The following is a 22,663-nucleotide window of genomic DNA, read 5'->3' as shown; positions in this document are numbered from 1 at the left end:
CACCGCTGTGGCTGTCAGAGTGCTGCAGCCTGACGTATGCACAGGGCTGAACAGGCATGCTAGCAAAACTGCATGTGGGGCCTGAAAGAGCTGTAAGGAACCAAACTGGCATCAGCCATCAGTGAAGCCACATCCTTCTCTGGTTTCAAAGGCAGCAGGATGGCGGGTGTAGAGGACAATTGTCCTGGTTTGAGCTAAAACAAAACCAATTCCATTCAGTGATTTTACTTTTCAGCTAAGTCTCTTCTGTGACTGCACTTTCTGGTATTAACAGCATGTTTTTCCAGGCAGTGTCTGCTTCTAGCAGTGATAGCGCTTGATGTTTACAGTTAATACCAAGGAATGGTATGCAGAAAGGCTCTTGCTTATACTGGCTCCTATAGCAACCAAGGTCACTGCTAAATCCTGTACCCCATGTTGAAACGCCGTAAGTAAAAGGGTCTCAATGAAGTAAAAAGGTCGCACCTGTGGGGAGGAGCGAACTGGACAGGTGGCCCAAAACCAACCAACTAAGTATTCCATCCTGTGTACGTCATATTCAGTATAAAGCTGAGGGATCACAAGGGTTAAGTCTTCTTCGTCGATGGCTGACATCTGAGGAGGACTCCATCAATTCTTCTGTCTGCAATCCTGATCCTTGCATTCCTGTTCCCAAATTGAGCTCCTGAATCCAGTTCCCCTCTGCTGCTGAGTCCAGCCTGGGACTTCCCCAGTGCCAGCCCTGCAGTGTCAGTGGTGAGGTATGGTCATCAGGGGGGCTGGCTTGGGTATTGGTTTCGTGTATATTTGTATATATTTTATCATTTTCTTATTAGTATTATTATAATTTCTTTTTATTGTTACTGTTTCATTAAAGCTGTTTTAGTTTTCTTTTCTCACTCGTAAGTCTCTCTCTCTTATTCCCTCTCCCTCTTCTGGGAGAGGAGAGGGGTTAATAGAGGGCGTCCGTCATTCAGTAGTGGCCAGCCCAGCCCTAACCCTTGACAACAATGCATGGCAAATCATTACACATCAAAACAGGCACCTGACAGCGAGACCCTGCACATAGCAGTCACAGTGGATGAATTCATTATTCCTGACCACTAACAGCCAGGGAAATAAAGCACCTCTTAACAACCATGCTTTGAAACATTACTGACAAACAAAATGGGAAAGGTGGTCAGGTTTAGCTGAAAACAGTTGGTGTTGGAATGAATATTTTGCATCCAGCGTGCACTAAATACTGAGATAAAACTTTCCTTGAGCTCAAGAGCATGGCTATGCGAGACGGAAGGGCAGGCCATTTTGATCTTTTATACTGATATCTGTGTCATGACAAGTAATGTTGCTCTCCCCCTGCTCTGCCCCTCTTGTTTGCCAGCTGGCTCTCTTCACTTTTCAAATATATGACTGGTGCAGCTGGCTCAGCAAATTACCCTGCATGTCTCCTTCAGAAACAAAAGGCGCAAAACATCCCTCCGCAAGGGTTTCTCCCAATATTTCTTTCATTTATTTCTTTTGTGCTTTCTATCTTCAGCCTTCCTTAAAAACGTAATTCCTATTTCTGTCACAGCATCGCCCTTCAGCCTGTCCTGGAGGAAGGTAACTTCTGCCGCTAAGTGAACCTAGAAAGAATCAGGTCTGATCAGTTAAGCAAAGAAATGCCCAGTTTTCCCCCTCCAGTATAAAGAGCTTTTTCTCTCTCTTACCACAAGGGGACCCCCTTTCTCAGGTTTGACAATAAACAGATTTCTAGATTGTTTTACCATATCTTTCCCAACTAAGTTAATAAAAGGAAGTTTATATACACTGGAATTTGTATTATAGATTAACCTTCATTCCAGTGCTTTGCTTTCTTCCAAAAACCTACATCGTGTACTTCACGATTTTGTGATCACAAAATTTCCTGGTCATGTACTAAAAATCATAACATAACACTTCTGTTAACTAGTCTTACATCAGATGCTATAATTCTGAGACTGACGTACATACATAGTACTTGTACAGCTTTTGTTTTCTTGAAATATGAGATATATGACAAATTAGATATTGACAGAAAAGCAGCCCAAAAGTTATCTTCCAGAAAACGCCACAGAAGTTCCACAACTCAGTGACTTTCAAATAATGCCCTTTGTTTATTCATTTGTAAAAGTCTTAAATTTAAGAACAAAATTTGAGATGCCATCTGATACACTTCTGATGCTTTGGTTTTAACATTATACTCATCTACACTTTGTTCTCACTTTCAGCAGGTGCTGCGGTAACCTGAGACTGTTATTTATCTTCATGTATCTGGAAAGAATCATGGATGGCTATTACTGGTTACAGCTAGGCAGGAAAATGAGATCGATTCAAGGAGAAGCAGAGAAGTCCAGCATGCCCCCCTGGCTCTCCACATCACGTTAGCTGGCTTCCCGGTCCTACCTGCCTTTTGCACCTCAGTCAGACACTGAAGAGCCAAGCAGGGACAGCGTGGAGGTAAGCCAGCTCGTGTGCTTCTCTTCCTCAGGGTCCAGGATCAGTCTGGCGCTCTTTTATTTAGACATAGACATTTAATCTGTAAGAGGGGTTAAATATTACTAAGCTTCCTTCATTTATTTGAGCAAGTGGATTTGCTTGCCTGTGCCTCTGCACATAAAGAATGGAGAAAACAGATGTGCACTTCCTTACCATTTCCAAGGCACCTCGAATCACCCCGCAGAGGACGTTACAGTAGCAAAGCGAAGCTCGTTCTGCTGGCAGCTCCTCCACAAAGTCCACTAGCGGGTTTTTGTCCAGGATTAAGGAGAATTCATTTCCTGCGGCACTACTACAGCTCACACTAGGGGTGACTCCAAGGTACATCTTGAAAGCAACCTGTAAAAGGATGGAACTTTGCTGCTTGATCTGTTGTGTGCAAACCAGAGGTGAAACTTTAGGATGTAGCACCCTGTAGACCAGCTTCACCCCAAGAAAATAGGGGGAAGGGCCAGACAGGCTGAAAATTGAACTAAATTTGTCTCTTCTTTGATCAGCTTGGGCCAGAGACACAAATCTGGAGCTGTGCGATACTCCAGGGAAGTACAGCAGAAGGCTGCTTGTTCTGTCTTTGATGTTCCTCCATTTACAACCCCACACAAAGTGGTTTTACTGTTATCACTGTCTGCTTTCAGTCACATCACACCCCCCTGGGACTATTAGCGCCTCTATTAGGTCCTTCACTATATTGCGAGCATCTTTGATAGTCATAGCTCAAGAACTCCTGCAACCGGTGAGCATGTGTTTTTACTCTGATCTACATCTGCAGTCGCAAAAAAAACCCCACAACTCACCAAGAATAAGACTGCCAAGACTGCAAGCTTATTTGATTATATAGAGCCGTGCTTGCTTTCCTTCTATTACCAATGAATGTTACTGTAAATGTGCAACATCTGCTGTACTAGCAGAGGGGTTGGTCCCCTGTGAGCGGGTTTCTCCAGACAGTGACATCACGGCGTTATCTAGACAGCGCATACGCAGGCAGGCTAGCAGCAGGCTGTTCTTCCTCTGGAGAGCTCTCCCCTGCTACACCACTTACAGACTGCTACGACTGAAGATAAAAGTGTCTTGATTTTTACGTCTTCAGTGAGTATCAAACATGGATGGTTTCCAAACAGTCCTGAAATTCTTTATGAACCGGAAAACCGCTATAGGTTACAGTTTTATGGCACTGCTGACAATGGGAGGTGAACGTGTGTTTTCTCTTGTTGCTTTCAGATGCCCCTGCAGCAACGAAAACTTTAGGTACGGTTTGGTATTTCTCTTCTCCCCAGCTTTTGTTTTGCTGGTTATTGGATATTTCTTGAACAGCAAGACCTGGAAACTTTTTACAGGCTGCTGGGTGAACCCCAGAAAAATATTCCCCAGAGGGAATATCTGCCATTTCTTTTATGTCTTCGGACAAATCACTTTAAATGCTCTGGTAGCCCCAGTGATGTGGCTTTCTGTGGCTTTGCTCAACGGGACTTTTTACGAATGTGCCATGAGTGGCTTGAAGAATGCTGCCTACTTACATGCAGTTTGCCACAGCAAATCTGCAACGTGCTTTGAAGAGCTACACAAGGTAGCCTGTGACAAAAGCTCCATGCCCTTTTCAGAGAGTGACGAACTGAAACGAACTCTTCAAGCACAGTCCCAGGTAAGAAAAATAAATAAAGAGCATTATGCAGTTTGTACTGCCACTGTGATTTATCTGCGGAAGATACTGATGTCAGATGCTAAGATAAAACCGTTGGTTTCACATAAACAAAGCTTTGGCAAAATACATGTAGGCTTGCAAAATACAATCAATCCATCTTTTAGTTCAATTTGGGCTGTGCCATACTTCCGGGGGGGGCCCTGTTGACGGCAGGATCTGTAAGAGTAGATAACTTTAAGCTTTCTTCCTGGATGAAAATTGCTCTAAAGAGAAAAAAACTACCAGGTTGTTTAGGAGGTTGAATTGACAGGTGTCACCCCATTAAAGGGATCTGTCCTGTTAAAAAATTCATACCACACTCTCCTATTCTATACCATCATGGTAACTGTAATGAAATCTCAGGTCACTAACAGTAGAAAAATACTGGAAAGTAAGATTTGTGGCAAATTTGTCACTGCTTACACAACGTGTTTCTGTTTGTGTTCCTCATGTTCATGATGCCAGATGAGAGTATGTTTTTGTTCTACTTAGAGGAAGGAAGAAACACTAAATTAAAACAAGCAGAGCATGCAAAGCTGAGATCATATTACATTTTACTGTATTCATGTGATACAGTTCTGCTCATTGCCTCATAACATAAATAAATTCAGAGACAAAAAAATCAAAACAAAGGGAAAAAAAAAGGAAAAAAAAGGCTACAGAAAATGATGAAAAAATTATTGTCAGCAGGAAGGAAAAACAGTCTGTGGAGCCAGCATGTTTTTGCCAGATGATTGTATCCATCTGGAACCATTTCCTCCCCAAGAGCTGGTTTTATTTTCAAATCCTCATGCAAATACGACTGGAATGCAGACAAAGCCTGCACTGCAGACAAAGCAATGTATTTGAGAGTTTCAGAAGGACATAACAAATAGTGCTTAAGACTTTAAATTGTATATACAGGAAATAGTGAAAGACCAGTGACTCAGCTTATAGCATGAGCACACACAGGTTCATTCACCAAGCTGCAAGAAAGGAAAAGCTGCTAAAATGAGCAGTTTCTCAAATACCCATAGAAACCATCAGTTAGTACAAAGTGACTGGAAAAAAATAAAAGAAAGCAAAGGTATTCTTCCATACCAGTCCCTAAAAATAATTGTTTGTCAAGCTTCTCTGTTTCACATCCCTGAGGAAACTTTCTATAATCCCTCAGCTAAATACAGATTTTTTCTGGTGGTTATTTTTTTAACATCAGTGCAAGAGTTCACATGAGAAAGGCTGCAGCTCTCCATATCATCACCATTAAAGCATGGGAAATCAGTTCCACTTCATATGGGTCTCTGAAACCTAGAAGATTTGTTCCACACTGGAATTTGTCACTGTGAAAACAAGTTGTTGGGGTTTTTTTTGCAAACATTACACATTGCAGTGAAGTAGGTGGGTAAAACTGTTGGCTAAGCCAGTGGCACTACACATGAAAAAATTTTGTTCACATCTCTGCTCTCCTTAGAGGAGAGCATCCCACGATAACAATTTCAAGCACATTTTCCCACCTTCAGCCCTTGCTCTAATCCTGGAAGTACCTCTTTCTTTTAAAATGCTCTTAACAGGATTTTGTCAAACTCTGAAGTTGCTACAAAGAAAGTTGAGTGATGCTGGAAAAGTATATTTCAGCAAAAACAAAGTTCTCTGAAAATACAGCAACTATTTTTAATCAGTGTGTAGATGAAGTGCGCTCTGTTTTAGTGCCAAAACAGATCTGCCAATGCACATGCTATTTCTTCTTTCTCATGCCCTCTCCTCCCAGAATTCTCACAGGATTGGGCAAGAAGGTAATTTTAAACCAGTTCTGGCATAAAAATGATTTTCCACTACAAATGGCTGGTTCATCAAAGTCAAAAAAAATTCACAAGAACTGTGTAGATTTCAGTGCATCTTCTGGTAAAAGAATTGGGGAACGCTTTTTAAATTTAAGACTGTCTTTTATATTCCTGTTAGGTAATTAATGCAGTTGTTGGTTTGGTTTTTCTTTTTTTAAATTAAAAAGAAGTCTGAAACAAACACATCTGAAAATAGTCATAGTTTAAAAGGTTGATCTATTTGGGACAAAAGTTACTTACCCTTTTCGGTTTTGCAGTTCATCACAGTTCAGGATTGTGTCCTAATTCTTGCTGAGTAATTTTTATTTAACGTTTTCAGGAGATAGAAAACCATTGTGATATTATATTCTCCCTACGCACCTTTCCTTTTGTGTGACAGAATTCAGTGAGCAATTCCAAAACGCTACACGCCAGATGGTTATAGTTTCGCAATAAACTCTCACCAATATCCTCTCGAAATTACTCAGACGCTACTACTGCTCTCAGGTCTGCTCTGTTTTCTATATAGCTCTATTCAGCCATAACATTATTTGATTAATCATTTAGACCTCTCTTAGATTTTTCTTCATACACAGTCTTGTAGTTGAGGTCTGATTCGAGATCATCTGTCCCTGAACCTGCCATTGCCATTGCGCTGGACATGTCTCTTCAGCTGCGGTTATCTGAGTTCCCTTTGTTACAAAATGGGAAGGGGAAGCAGCCAGATTCTAGCATAAGCCAACTTTTCTTGAGCGTTTTACTTCCACTGTAAGAATCAATCTGGTTTTACCTTCCTGAGAAAGAGACATCAAAATGAGTGCTACTGACAAGCCTCAATCCTGATGTCTTCTGGTTCCCTTTGGTCCCCATACGGATGCCCCATTGACACTAATGGCAGGCACCAAACGCAGACTGGGATGAGACACCCACAGTAGGGCTCCAAGAAGTGCGGCAGGCCCTTTGTACACAGTGTGGTTGCTCTGTCAGACTCTCTTGATTTAAGTAGCATTTTCACTTGGGCCTTTTTAACCTGAAACTCATTTCTTTTGTTTTCCTAGATTTTAGGCTGGTGTGTGATAGTTACCACAGCTCTTCTCTCCCTGCTAACCACTTGCTGTGCCAGCTGCCAGTCAAAAGTCAGCCACCTTCAGCTGATGTTCTGGAGGGTTTACGCGGAGAAGGAGAAGGAGCAACTGGAGCAGATTTTTCAGCTGTATGCCACCAAGCTGAGCGAGCGAAACCTGAAGTGCTTTTTTGAGAACAAGGAACCAGAAGCAATTCCCCTGCCAGCTTTTCAGGCATGGGAAGATGCTTCCGAGATCTACTCTTTCAGCAACAGCAAACAGCATTATAGCACAATTCACAAGCTAGTTGAAGAAGGCCAGAAAGAAAACAATAAGGAAAGAGAGACAACGCTGGACTTTGTAGATAGAAGGGAAATACCATAGATCAAATATGTATTTTTTCAGCTTTTTTGTATCTTGACAATATAGCATACTTCTATCTCTTTTCATGTCTGTATTTTTTTCACAATGGCCTCTTCTTTATCACATTCCCTCCCAGTTACAAACTTGCTCCAAAAGGATGGAATGAAACTATTTCCCTACCATCAGTGAAAAGGCTGCAGCCCTCCCTGGCACGTAGGGTTCATGCTCAACTAATGTTGCTGGCTGTGGACCAAGAGCTGACAGCAAAAAGAGATGAAATGACAAAAGGTCTTTAAAAATATGCTATGTGAAAGGAACTATAGTATGCTTGTCCTATGTAAATCAAGATACTATTGTAAAGTAACATAATTCAAAAAGAGTGAATATAATAATAGAAGATGTGTCTGGCTTTCTGACAGCCCACAGAAAGTAAAGTTTTGCTTCCAGGTCATTTCCAGGCCATTTGCAGGTACAGCATTGTTTTGAGACACCTGTGGTCACTCCAGGCATCTCAGTGTCTTTGGATTCCCGTTGCAGCTAGAACACCACAGAAGGTCACAGTGATCAGCCCTTGTCTTCTAGTCCCTGAGACATCTGCCTGGGACATGGGGCAGTGACCTCCATTGACAGTGAGGTGCCAGGGTCTTACAGCTGAAGTGGAAGGTACCAAGAACTTGAAATTACCAAGTAGCTCAGTATTTTTGTGGTTTTGTTAAAAAATAACAAGTTATTTTGAAACATAACACATTGTTGTTAGTGTTTTGTTACAATAATGAAAATGCATCACTGATATTTTGCCTCCATATTGTACTTGCGATTGTCTTCTCCCACTGAGAATTTCTCTTCGTGTGGGTATAAAGCTCCTGTTTTGAGTAGCGTTTGGGCACGGGATGCAGCCTGTAGAGCTATATAATATTGTTCATAACAGGCCTGCAGCCAGTCTATGACAGAGGGCCTGGAAGGAAATTCCACATTTTAAGACAAGGTAGTATTTTTACAGCAGGCTGAATTTCATTTTTCTGGATCTCTTAGGAAACCTAGTTTCTGGAGCAAGAGGAACCAGCAGGCAATGCAGGTGAGGCAACTGCACAATCAGTGCTTCTGACAAATGCGTTTCACCCCAGAGCCCTACACTTTACCTCACCCACTTGGAATTCACCACGTGGCTCTCACACAGGGTGTCCAGAGTCTTTGCAAACACTGTATAAAAGGAGAACAAAGCTTCTGCCAAGTTTCTTTCTCTGGGGTGACTGGGTAAGTTTTATGCAGCATTTTACTGCCAGTCTCCCTGAGTCTGCAAAGAATCATGTTTTTGCTCTGCTTGAATCAGGCTGTTATCAACAACCCAGGGTACTCTGCCCAGCTGTTCTCATACTCATTGTGCTTCTTCAGCAGAAAACCCACATCTATCTGCATTTACAGACCATTACTCTTTTTTAAAATAAAATCCAAGAGCTAATTCCACTGTCTGCTTAGACTCTTCTCTGTGTGTTTTGAAGAACTTGTGGCCCTTGAGCAGACGTTTTAAAGTTTTTAATCCCAGCTGACCCACTTTGAAGCAGACTTAGAACATGTTATATGCCTAAATGTACCTGCTGCAGCTGAAAGCGCAGAGGCAACACTGCCAAAATGAAAGTCACAACAGCAGGCAGGTCTGACACCATGTCTGGCACGTATACATTTTTCTCCGCAAGCTCCTCTCCTGTTACAATAACGATCTAATTCCAAGGTACACACCCCTTCCCATTTGTCTGCGTTTCTTTATGAGAGATGCCCCAACACCTACTGCCCAGCCCCATCTCACCTCCTCCCTGCATGCAAGAGGAGAAGAGACACCACGTAACAGGATGTCCCCACTACCTGGGCCAAACCTCCCTTCCCAAAGCTGTCTTTCCACCTTCTTCCTCACTGGTACCACAGAAAACCAAAGCAAGTAGGGATGCACAGGGGAGGGCATTAATTTAATGAGCTGACCCAGGAATACGGGAAACAAGTGGGTTAATGTAAGGATGAGGTCTCTCTCCACTGTGATACAGTGGGAGCTGGGACATAGAGGCAAAACTATAGTTGGCAGAGGGAAAGCGGGGAGGACAGAGGGATCCCACTTTGGGTTTCTGGCACCTTCTTTTTCCTCAGGAGAAAGCTCAAAGCTCTGCACCCGAGTAGCCAGGACCATCTGAAACAGGAGTGCTTCCCAGCCTGGCCTTCTTATTTACTGTGGAGGGGCAAAATTAAGGTGCATTCTCCTCTCCTCATCCTTACCCTGCTTCATGATCACAGATAACTCATGTTGAGAGTGTCTCCACCTCCAAGAGCAGCAGCCGAACACTTTGTTCTGCAACGCGTGCCTGGTAGGAGCGCAAGTCTCTCACTGACCGTCGTTCCAAGGGCTAGCTAACCGTGTTGTCTTACCAAAACGCCTGCTACTTAATGCAATTGGCATGTGGATGCTGGAATACTTCCATAAAACCAGACAAAAATAAAAGCCGGGTTGACCCTATGTTTTCAACTGAAATCTGGTTTTGGCAAATTTAACCCTGTCCTTCAAGCAGCTATTGCAAAAGCTGTCTCATATCAACACTGTCCCTGAATTAAAGTTCAGCAGCTAGTATGGCAGCTCAGAAAGACATGAAGACTGTTGTCAACACTATCCAAATCAAACTGGAAAAAAACAAACAAACAGCAGCGTCAACATTTTTTCTTGGAAAATTTTGATTTTGCGTTAACTCTGGTGTCCATCAAAATATGAGTGCACAAATAAAAGGACATTTCAGCACAATTCTCTGTGCTTTGTCCCTCAGTTTACTATTTCTTATGCTCTGCAAGAACCCAATTTTCTAATTTAAATTCTCTTAACTCTTCTTTAACATCTGCTGCTCCGTCAAACTTCAAGTCTTTGTTACCAGAACAAAAACTAGTTAACCATGCTAGGGCCTCATATGCTTTCAATTTAGTTTCAGCTGTATTTTGCATTAAGGTATGATGACTCTGTACAAATTCTGTTGTGTAAAAGAGAACTTGCACGGAAACTATGCAAAACCAGTGGCTGGTTTGCAATGGAGCACCAAATTAAGGCAAAATTGCAAAGCTATAAAGTGACAATTGTAAAAAAGTCTCAGCAGAAAAAATAATTTAAGTACATAGGTAAGTAATTCAATTAATAGATACGAAGATTTTTTAAAAAAACAGGATATGACTGGACAGAATATTCCTTTAAAACACATACACAACTTCTCAGAGGGTAAAACAAAGGTCTTCTCAATCTTTCTTTGTGGCTCCAAAGGACAGGGAGTTAAAAACAAATGAGCAGTACTGAAAGTTGCATGCATAAAACTGTCTCATTCCTCTCTGTATGAAATGGAAGAAAAAAGAATATTTAGACATGTACATAGGCTCACCATCAAAATGACACGCATATAAAGCAAAATCTCTTTTGAAAATGTTATTTGAACTCTATGGGTTTATATATTGCTTAACGTCAAACAAGAAATCTATGCAGTAAGAATTAAAAATTTACCACTGCCCTTTTTCAGAGTCTCAACCAGCATCCCATCTCTCTCAGGCAGCAAGAAAAAAAATCATTAACACTTTGATGGTACTCAAATAGACTCTAGAATTACTGAAATATTTAGGAGGCCACTAACTTATCAGTCCCTTTATACACTACTGGGGACTTTTTACTACCAAACACTGTATGTAAAAGTAATGTTGCAAAGTAAGTGATAATACAGACTGTTAAAAAAATTGAAACCATAATTTCAGATGACATAATAACAAGATTCATGAAGGACCAGAATTAATCTGCTTAGAAGGGGGAAGGCAGACAAAATAACATTTTTGGAGGCATACTTTTCATTCTTAGTACTTTTCCACAGTCAGTGTTTTGAAAGAGCAAGATGCTTTAAAGGTCTTGCCATCTGTTGCTGATTCCATATACTCACAAACTTTTCTTTACTCTTTACGTGCAGCACTTGATTTTTCAGTTTACTGTCTACCACTTAGCGCAGCAACTTGCTTTATGCATTCCCCTCTCACCGATGACAGCTGTACAGCAACATTTACCAGCTTCATAAATTCTGCCAGCTTCTGTCAGACTTTCAAACTGGCCATATGTCAATATATAGGGACCTTGTGTGGCAGGACCTCCCATGGGAAGGGGAGTCACATCTCTTGCCCTACAGCTCCAGGCTTGGGGGTGACAAGGTTGCATTACCCAGCCCTGGCAGTCCCCAAGGGCCTCTCTACAAGCAGATGCACAGACGTACGTTTGCTGCATTCATGGGGTACGGAGCTTCCACCATAAATCCCATTTCTCCAGCCACTGCTTTTCAGCAAGGGATATATCCTTAGGCACAGCACTGTGTTAACACAGCTATGGAGCCTGTGAGCCAGCACTTGCTCACTGCGGACCAGAGGGCACGGCCCAGCTGCTCCCACCTGTAGCACACACAGACACCTCCTGGGGCATGGTGACATTGAGATATAGAAGGTAACATTGTTCTAGGATTAGATCTAAAACCAGAAACAGTTTATTTTTTGCATCTCTTTCAATCACATCAACGATGCTAAAAGTCTTGTGAGGAGGAATTGAAGTAAAAATTTTATTTTATAGGATTATAGAGCAAAATTATCACCCTCATTTCAACTCTATATTTCGATCCAAATTCTGAATCCAGTCTTGGACACTACTTCTTCAGCTGAGCTTTGTTCTTAATACCATTCCTCAATTGGTTTCCATTTCTTAGCCTGATTCGCCAGTGAGCACAAAGCCTACTTTTACATGGCCTGTTTTATCTTTTTTTTATTCAACCCTGACTGTAACCACGCAAAGTCACAGCACCAACACAAGACATCACTGAGCACCATGGGAACACAGTGTAGAAAGACTCACTGTGGCTTATCATCAAAACTTGTTGGCCCTTCTCCAGTCCAGTGTAATATAGCAGTAAATCCCAGGTTTTGCAGTTTGAACCAGTGGTTGAAGTTTTAAGCTCTCAGTCACTGCCTTAGGTGCACCTTTCCTCCAGTATTTATTTCTTAATATGGTACACTGGCTTTGGTAAGCTGGCTTTGTACTCCTCATTTTATGGGTTTTTTTGCTTTGCTTCATCTCTTTCCATTTCCACAGGGAACACCCACAGCCTGATCTTACAGAATTTTCCTTTGCTTTCCAAAGGACTGCAGGGTAGCAGCTATGTTTACAGGATGTTTGGCTCTAACTACTTGAACCGCTTAACTGCCATAATTATTTTAACTTTGAACTGGTTTTACTCTACACACTCATTCTCAAACAGATTTCTACCTCAGAAGAGTTAGTGCAGTTAGGTATTTATCTCCTGGCTGAGAACACTGCTGCTGAAGAGTTAAAGAGATCATGTAAACAGCTGTGTAGTTCTGAACTGCATATTTTTTAAGAGCTTATTTGCAGTTACTTGCTGTGTCATTTTACACATATTTTGCTGGTATATGCCTCAGACAAATGTGCCTGAAGACTATTCAAAAAACATTTTACCGAAGAAATGTGAAAATGCTTTCCATATCACATTTTGCCTCAGAAGGTTATACTCCTACTACAGAACTCCTTTTAGTTTGTTAAAAATAGTCTTTTCAAGAGACCGTGTGCTTTAAAGTTTGTTCCAATCTTTCCAAGTCATTTTATTTCTCTCAGTCTCTTTTGAAGTACAACCTGAAGAGAAATAGTGACTTTTTTTCTTACTTTGATGGTTAATTCCTCGCTGTATTTTATTGATGAATCCCCTGTACTTAAGAACGATGGTTCAACTGTACTCATGCATTTGTAAACAAGGGAACCATGAGGAATAAGACCCAGAAAACCAGATATCTGTCATATGCCTGAGAATCCAGAGAATATAAAGTACAAATACCGTCTGAAGAAGAACCTAAAAGTGAAAAAAATCCATGAATTTGCAGCCTGGTATCATTCTTTTAAAGAGACAATGTATTTTAATACAGTGATTGAAATACTGTTTGTCTCATGGTTCTCATACAGCTGCCCTCACTATCTCTAACAGATCCTGTACCCCACCTCAGCTCCTCCAAAGGAGGAGCTTTGTTGTACATCAACCTGATTTGAGACTCCAAAATACACTTTACTTCAGGAAGAAATTTAGTTTCCACTCTTTTATGAGTTAATGGGATCTGGCTGGCTTTTAGTAATGTCACCTGCTTCTGCTTTAAACTTTGGCACATCATGGTGTATGTTGTGCACACGTGCACTTTATAGCCCTACCAGCAACAGCACATGTAAAGATGTCCTTTCTCTACTTCTGTGACAGTCATCAGTTCCTCTACGAGAAGCATTCTGGAATGCCAGCATAACTTCTGTCCCTCCATTTCAGTCAGATGTAATGTAGGTATTCCTGACATGGTTAATGTGAGCAGGATCACACATCACCTGATAACATCCATGTACACTTTGAACTAAGATACTCCTGTATAACCAGTATATACTGGTGCCTTATTTCACTGTATAGAAAGCCTGCTGTTTCCTAGATCTGCAGGCAGCGGTTAAACATAATGCTCACATTTAGCTGATGCTGCTGGTAATTCTCAAATACAATCAAAAAGTATACCAGGCATATTTTTATCTCCTACAATGAGCCAATGGAAATGAATCTCAGTTCAATTAACTAATGCCCTAATCTCTCCTCTTAAAATGAACAAATACGTAGCAAATAGTTCTTTGTTTTAAAGCATGGTTAATTTTCACCATTGGGAACAGCCAGGCATACCTTCACTGGCAACACATCATAGCTGAAAATCATAAGAGATAAAAGGGATCATGCAGGTATTAGTTTGAGCCAACTCAGTATCTATGAACTACCACCTCCTGTCTGTCATTTGTTACTGGACGGCCCTGTCTCAACACGTGACACTGTGACTCAGCAGTCTAAAGGGGCTGGACGTCCTATGGATTTCTCTTTGAGCTTCCCCAGGAAATCTGACTTGCCCATGGGGGCAAAAATACATCTTTAGAAACCCATGTATTGCCACTACATTTCCTGCTAGGTCTTTCTTGCCTGACAGAGTGCAAATAACTACTCAATAAAAGGGAAATTTCCATCAAAGAAGGTGAAAGTGCTCACTCTGCTTTTATCTTTTTGATTTTATTATTAGATTTGTGAGTAGTCGGGTAGTCCTCTCATTTTCCTTTCTTACAGTTCTTCTCTGCTACCATCGAGTATTCCTTTTGCAGAATATCCTGCAGCTTATTCCTGATATTACCATTTTAAAGTTAAAAACCATCTAAGATAATTATGGAGATCCTGAGGAGATTCAGATGGCAAGAGGAAGAATATTAAAGTTTAAGATTTATATGAGATTGTTAAGGCTTATGCTCCAAAAAAAAAAAAAAAAAAAAAAAAAAAAAGAAAAAAAGTGAGGGAATATATGATTTGAAGTGTGTTAAAATTGGATCGTTTTCTGTTGTTCAATGCATTCTCTGCCAAGAGTAGAAGAAACCACCTTAAGCTGCAGCAAACAAAAAGAAACTTTAATGCTTCTAATGGCAGAATGCTCATAGGCTACTACGAATAGAAGAATTTTAATTTCAGTTTAGCAACTGACTTTAAGGTCAGTTTAGGTCGGGGTAGACAGCCTCTTGCAGGTGGTATCCCTTGTGTTCTCTGTCCCAGATACAAAACGAATACCCATGTGAACCACTTCTGTGGTTCTGACAACCGTTTGTGATAAACTTAACCACCGTGGGTTTATCAAGACCATCTGCAAAATTCTAATCTCACTAAACATCACATTTTTTGTGTTCTCTTCAATGTTCATTTTTTCCCAGCCTGATGTAGCACCGTGCTACAGAGATAGAAACTGATGCCTCCTCTCAAGGCCAACCTCTGTGAGCTACTATCTGATATGAAATTGTAAATAAGGAAAAGGGTATGTTTCACCCAATGGAAGCAGGAGTGTGGTTGTGGAGATTAGTGGGTTTTGACAAGATCATCACGATATAGCAGAAAATGTAGATAACTGCTTTGGAGCAAACTGATAGAGGAGGAGAGAAAAGCTAAAACCGTTGAAGCTTAAGCTCTAGACAATGTGAATTGTATTTACCTGTGCAATCATGTCTGCAGTTTCAGAGTAACTGCGGCATTTTTTCACAGCTGAACGAGCTAAAAAATCATCAATCAGCCTTACGCCAATGCCGTATCCCCTAAGAGAAAACAAAGTTATCATTCAAAATGGGGAACATCTTTCCACCTACCATCTCCCTAATCTGTCTCTTGTGCTTTCTCAGCAAAACAGCTGCATGTTCCTAAATGAATGGCTTTGAGGACAACAGATTTTGCTGGTCTAGTTGACTCTTTCTAACACATTTTGCAGCACAGTGGAATTGCTGTTCATGTAGTCATTTAAGGAATCATACTCCTTCAAGCACAACACTCCTGGCGAGGATGATACAAATGTTGTTTATATACACATTGTCTATACATATATTAATACTTACATATATGAATAAACATTAGATGTTAGATATATTAGTACAATATACAAATAATACACCTGATTAATACTGCTAACACTAACAATAGGATAGGATAACATAGCACAGGATTTTCTCCACTCTTCTGTGATCCCCAGAGTTCATCTCACCCTGTCTCTGTCAAGAAGAACAAAGCACCTGCTCCTTCAGGTGACAGCATTTACCTCTGGGCTGGTATGGAGTTCAGCAAATCTGGGGAACCCTCATTGCAGCGTTCAGGTGCCAGGAAAACCAACAGGAAATGGACTTACACCTGGTGTCTTTCACTTTATCCTCTTATCTCTACACCTAATTTTTTGCCCTTTCTCCACAATTCCCTCTTTGTCTTTTTTCTAACATGTTCTCTCCCTTCATCTACAAGTTGCAGAAAGAATCCAAAAGTTGCTAGTTAATATACAGTTTCAGTACACCACCACCTTCATTTTGTATTTAAAAACTACAATTTCAGAGAAATGAAATAAAAAACGATGGAAGTTAATGGAATTTTTAATAAAACGAATATTTATTCCTAGCTCACACACTTTAACAAAGGTCAGTATCTACATAGTGTGCAAAATAGCTGTGCCTCCAAGCATTTTTTGAAAAAGGGAAAGAGATTGACACAAATGTTATGAAAGAATGTGAACCCAACTCAGAAATGTTTCTAGGGAATTTTTCACTTCCATTTATGTGGATGTTGGCAGACTCTGCCTGTTTGTCAGAGGCCCTACACCCTCAGCGAAGCAGCCTGAACACGATGGAGTTTCTTACTGATTTTGTACTATGTCTTTGACAAGAAGCCAAAAAGTGCTCTGATGTCTAATGTGATGACAAGTCCAAAAAGTGGTTTTGGCAGCATGAAGTTTAAAATTGCAGTATGTCATGTATCAGAAAACAATGAAATATTTATTTATTGCCTAAGTATCAATATCAATAATGTTGGTAAATATGTCATCAGCGGTTAGCAAGGTATTTATTGATGTACATGACTACTTAGATCCTTTTCAACTTTTATGCCTCAGATTTGCAAAGTCAAATGAATAATAAATTGACAAGCAGCTATTTGGCAACTTGTACAGTGAAAAAAACCCCTTCTCACTATGAACTATATATGTTCATATCCAGAGAGAGAGACCTAAGAATACTGTTCCCAACTGTCACAGGTCTGCTAATCTATAAGGTTCTTCCTCAAGCTGAGCTGTTTTCATCTTCACAGAAGTAAAGATGGCCATAAATGAAACTTGTCATTATTTTATGAAGTCTTTATCAAGAGAAAACCAAAAAGATTTTATAAAAACAGCTATAATAATAAAAACACAAGGAGCAAAATACGTCTCCACATCTTCCAAAACAACCCTTTAGTCATTTCTACCATAGCAGCAGAAAGAAGTCTGTATATTTTTTAAATGTGTGATTTTCATCAGAGCTGAATAAGGGATTAATATCAAATAAATATCCAAGGGATGTTGTCCCTTCTTAGGTAGTGAATAAATTCTTCTTCTTTTTTCCAGTCAGTGGTATTTTTACTCACTTCCATCAATAGCTATTGGACTATAGCTTGTTTGCAAGCTTTCAGATTAATAGTAAAGTTGTTATGTATTCTGTCCACTGTGATTTTTGTAAATCTGTTTTGCGTATCTGTTTTGCCTGAAAACACAAGCCTTACTCTTCTGCTGAATATCTTAGTATATCTTCTTGTTAACCAGCTGAAAAGTATTTTCTTGTTGATTTTCTGTGGTACTATTTTGACTGTGATAACGCCTAGGAATTTCAGTCAGGATGACAGGATCCTACAAACATAGGAGCTTCACTTTCCAAAGAGGTTATCTATGTAAAAATCAGTTCCTCATTGACTACTTGTGCTATCTCACTTATTGCTGTCTGCTCTTTCAAACGTGAGTGGCTGTAAAGGGTTTGGGTGCGTGTGACAAGGTGTTGGTAGCGGGGGGGTTACAGGGGTGGCTTCTGTACGAAGCTGCTAGAAGTTTCCCCTATGTCAGATACAGCCAATGCCAGCCGGCTTTAAGATGGACCTGCTGCTGGCCAAGGCCGAGCCCATCAGCGACAGCGTTTTTCACCTCTGGGATAACGTATTTAAGAAAGGGAAAAAGTTGTTGCATAGCAGCAATTGCAGTGAGTGAGAGGAGTGAGAATATGTGAGAGAAACATCCTGCAGACAGCAAGGTCAGTGAAGAAGGAGGGGGAGGAGATGCTCCAGGCGCCGGAGCAGCGATTCCCCTGCGGCCTGTGGTGAAGACCATGGTGAGGCAGGCTGTCCCCCTGCAGCCCATGGGTGGTGGAGCGCGTGACTGCCTACACCCCGTGGAGGGCCCCCACGCCGGAGTAGGTGGATACCTGAGGGAAGCTGTGACCCCGTGGGAAGCCTGCACCGGAGCAGGCTCCTAGCAGGACCTGTGGCCCGTGGAGAGAGAGAAGCCCACGCTGGAGCAAGTTTGCTGCTAGAGACCCCATGAGGGGGGCTCACGCTGGAGCAGTCGGTTCCTGAAGGACTGCACACCATGAAGGAGAGCCATGTTGGAGCAGTTCATGAAGAACTGAACCCATGGGAGGACTCACGCTGGAGAAGTCATGGAGGACTGTCTCCTGTGAGACAGGACCCCACATTGGAGCAAGGGAATCATGTGAGGAGTCCTCCCCCTGAGGAGGAAGAAGAGGCAGAAAACAACAGAGTGATGAAGTGACCACAACCCCCATTCCCTGTTACCCCCCCCCACCCCGCCACTTGGCGGGGAGGAGGGAGAGAAATCGGGATCAAAGTTAAGCCCGGGAAAGAAGAGAGGGGTGGGGGGAAGATATTTTAAAGATTTGGTTTTATTCCTCATTACTCTTCTCTGAGTTAATTGGTAATAAATTACATTTCCCTTCAGTTGAGTCTGTTTTGCCCATGACGGTAAATGCTGAGTGATATCCCTGTCCTTATCTCAACCCCACAAGCTTGTTGTTATTTTTTTTTCCCTTTCCCCTCTCCAGTTGAGGAGGGGGAGTGATAGAGTGGCTTTGGTGGGTACCTGGCACCTGGCCAGGGTCAACCCACGTCAGAGGCCCTCTGCCCCTAACCTAGGAAGGGGGAACAGAGCCACCCCACAGGGGACAATTCAGAGCGCCCAAGTCAGACACCCGAGTTACACCCTCGGGGATGGCAACTGACTACAAAAGGAGGCTGCCTATTGACTAAGTCACCTAAGCCAACTCCCTACAACCTGGAATTGTGACTACTTCTCAGTTGTCCAAGTCACAAAACCATGGTATAGCTAGATGAAGGGGAGCCACGGGAAGGCCACATTGATGGTGAACACAGAAACGCATGTTAACTAGAAAATACCTGTGAGAAACAAAAAGCTTGTCTAGTTTAGAATAATATAGATACAAAGAAATAGGAGAGTTAACATGGAAGTTGAAATTGAATACATGGATATAGGAGATGAAATTTAGAAGTTTATTTTCTTAACTAGCTCAACAAAGTATCAACAAGGAAAAAGTGTAAGTTGTCAAAAGAACCCTGACACTTTTATTTTGAGAATTCAAAAGTTAACTGTTGATCTTAATTCATAAATTTGCATTATTTCTGTTGACAGAAAATTGAACCTTATCCCTGTGATCTCTGAAACCCTAGACAGCGCTGGAATTCATAAGATAATGGACATAAAGCTGAAAGGTAACATAGAATGGACAAATAGCATTATCAATAAATTTAAAGCAGTACTTACATTCTGTCTAAACAGGAGTTGACATCTTCATCTTTTTCATAGTCCTTGCACAGCTGGGCTACCAAAGCCCCATATGTGAGTACAAAAAGTTCTCTGCTCTGCCAGAAAAGGTGGAAATTGAAAATGAAGCAAACCAGAATCAAACTTTTTCACACTTTTGAGCTGCTACTGTATTAAAAGCAAGGAAAAATAACATTTACATTAAACAAGAAACTTCTGTTCATGAATGTGTAATTACTGAAATACACAATTCAAGTGTGACACTCTGACTTGATCATCACTTGAGTGTCTGTGCAGGGATTTTTCTTGTCAGAAATACCATTGCTTGGGATACAGCTACTTTCATCAGGTACATTTTTGCATCCTGTAACAGCACATATGTATGCTTGATTGACAAATGCTGTCAAATGCCATCCAAGATTAATGACAAGTGTTTAGTTGCAAGAAGAATAATAGAGACAAGGAGCTATTAGTCCTTTTACAACAGGAACAACAGTGTATAGGCTGAAATTCCAGTTCCTTCACAAAGGCATGGTTGAACTCATTCAGATCAGTAGATGTGATCAAAAAAAGTAGATTAAAAAAGTTAGTTTAGAATAATGAAAACAAATACTATAATTCAGCACAAGTGTAAAGAATAACAAGCGAAGTAGAAAAGAATCAGTCCCATCGACGCTTTCCCTTCTTTATCAGACTTTACAAGTAACTTGAATCACTGTCAATGCTAGCTCTTCAAATGCCATGACATTATTTCTGTATCTTAATACAGAAGACGTGGTTGGTATGGTTGCACTGCATGAGCAAGATGAAAGGGATGGGTGAGGGTTACAGCCACCTGCCCAAGGAGACTGGAGAGCAACCAAAGAGCTCAAAGGCATACCCCAGCACAGATCCTGTCACAAGCACTAGTCTGGGATTTTCAGTTGTGCACCAACCCGGAGGGAAGTTTTCTTCCCTCCCTGCCCTGCCAGATCACCTCCCTGGCACTGCAGAATTGACAGCATTCAGCAGGAGTAGCAGCTGGCCTTTAGCAGAGACACTAGGTTGACTCTCACCAAACTTCTTAGACAGGAATTAATTAAAGTGCTACAGGCCTGTGGCACGTGGGCAGACTAGAGGTGCTTTTTGTTTACAGCCTGTGGAAAAATGATAGCCAATACCGATGAAAACAACAGAACAAATGACACAAGGAAAGGAAGAATGGCTTGGTGGAAGACCTCTTCCTGCTCCCATTGCATCAAAAGCTTGGAGTTTAATCAATGTCCCCATTTTAACAAGTCACTGTTCACCATTTCCTAGACTCACCTCGGTGGCAGCTCCTGTTTACAATAATATTGCACACTGCCAAATTCTTGCTAACAAGTTTTTCATGGAGTAAATGGATGTCATACAGGTTCTGCATTGTTCTAGTCTCAGCAAAAAGTCTGTGTTCTAACAAGAGAAATACCTTAGAGAAACTTAAGCATACTATATCCACATAGTTGTATATTTATCAGCCATTCTTACAATCGGAGTATTTTTTCCAATAAACTTATGTATACCAACTTTAATCATATTATAGTCTTCCCTTTTTTTCAGTGGAGATCTCTGTCCCCCTTTCAGAAATTGGCACAACATTGTCCTAAAGCTTTCTGGAACTTCCCCACTGCCCTGACTCCTAGCAAACATCACCATTAAGCATCCAGACAGCTCTAAGGCTCTAAGTTCCTGAAGAAAGAGTTGTGTGGAACTGAACCATTCAAACATAGAACAGAGATCTCTTTCTTTCTGTATTTCACTTAATGACTATGTTTTCTTACTAACAACTTCCTCTCTCTTCAGTTTGCTATACATATATACATGTGTCATAATTATACTTTTAGATGCAAACATACTCTCTTCAAGGCACAATATTATTACTAGGGTTTTTAAACCTCTGTAGCCTTATTTCCACATTATGGCACTTTGTTTTTTGGACTTCTGGCAAAATATTCCTAAACAGTCAGAAATTTTCTACCACAGATAGAGATTCTGAGGAAGCTTGCTATCTGAATTTTTGTATATTTAGACACACCGCTGCCAGAGAACAAGAAGGAGAATAACAGGTATCTTAATGGCACAAAATACTGCTTTTTGAGACCATGCAGCTTAAGAAGACCTCTTGGGAAAAGCTTACATGCGGTATATTTAAAACAGCAGCCTAAGTTTTAGGAGAATATTAACAAGAAGTGAAGAAAAAGCAGGAAGTTTTTGTCTATATAACTTCTACTTGATAGAATTCTGTGCTACGTGATCGGTGGTCAAAGCCAACATTCAAAGACAATGGTTACAGTTTTACCATTGTTTCCCCAAGAATCAGATTTTGGCCTTAAAGCTAGATGTTGAGATCCTGTGATGGTGCACTCTGTGCATAGAAAAAATGCAACCTTAGGAGGATGAAGAAGGAGCCCTGCTCATGCAACATCACTTCCAAAAGAAGACGTGGTCTGATATGCAGGAGGCACACAGCGGGTACCAGGTATACTGCAGCCCCAGATGAACCGTCTCTTCCTGTAACTGTTCACGGGGTAGAGATGTGCCTGGCACAGCTTCTTTTCTCCAAGACAAGAACAGAGTTTTGGCCTCAAGGATTCATGTTGAGGGCAGGACTGTCTGAAAACAATTTCATGCCATCGGCAAGGTAGCTTGAGAGAAATGAAGGCTTCTAGATGAAATCTCAGTATTACCGCTCAGAGTCAAACAGACTCCAAGTCCTATGGACAGGCTTTTTTATGTCACTGCTTAATCGCTGGCAGCTTGTTGGCAGCTCACAAGGGAGTCCCATTGTAGCCATAAACGCTGCCAGCACCTCTGTTCTCGTATCGGCAGATTCATCCCCATCCTTTCAGTACTTTCAGGCTATTCAGATATATGATTGTATAAAACGTATCAATACAATAATAGCTTATTCTTACTCCATGCACAATTTTAATCACCCATTACAAAAATTCCTTACGATTTTGTGGTTCTCCGGCTTTCTTCCTGGTGGCCGAGACATGTTGCTTGTGTAACACCTGATATAC

General features: G+C 41.2%; 2 protein-coding genes across 2 annotated transcripts; one reads left to right on the top strand and one right to left on the bottom strand.

Annotated features, from left to right (window-relative positions):
* Nucleotides 1-1,484: 1,484 nt before the first annotated feature.
* Nucleotides 1,485-22,638, bottom strand: TRAPPC3L (trafficking protein particle complex subunit 3L). Its single transcript, XM_086461281.1, has 5 exons — nt 22,597-22,638; nt 19,623-19,720; nt 15,486-15,585; nt 2,650-2,835; nt 1,485-1,604 (listed from the first exon to the last, which is right to left on the bottom strand). The coding sequence occupies exons 1-5, from the start codon at nt 22,636-22,638 to the stop codon at nt 1,485-1,487; spliced, it is 546 nt and encodes a 181-aa protein (XP_086317407.1).
* CALHM5 (calcium homeostasis modulator family member 5) lies at nt 3,596-7,421 on the top strand. The gene is made up of 2 exons (XM_009947611.2): nt 3,596-4,135; nt 7,032-7,421. The coding sequence occupies exons 1-2, from the start codon at nt 3,596-3,598 to the stop codon at nt 7,419-7,421; spliced, it is 930 nt and encodes a 309-aa protein (XP_009945913.1).
* Nucleotides 22,639-22,663: the final 25 nt, after the last annotated feature.

This window comes from Leptosomus discolor, chromosome 2 (assembly GCF_034619465.1).
Source record: "Leptosomus discolor isolate bLepDis1 chromosome 2, bLepDis1.hap2, whole genome shotgun sequence".
Lineage (NCBI taxonomy): Eukaryota > Metazoa > Chordata > Aves > Leptosomiformes > Leptosomidae > Leptosomus > Leptosomus discolor.
The sequence above is the reverse complement of the archived record's forward strand: the minus strand, read 5'-3'. Positions and strand labels throughout refer to the sequence as shown.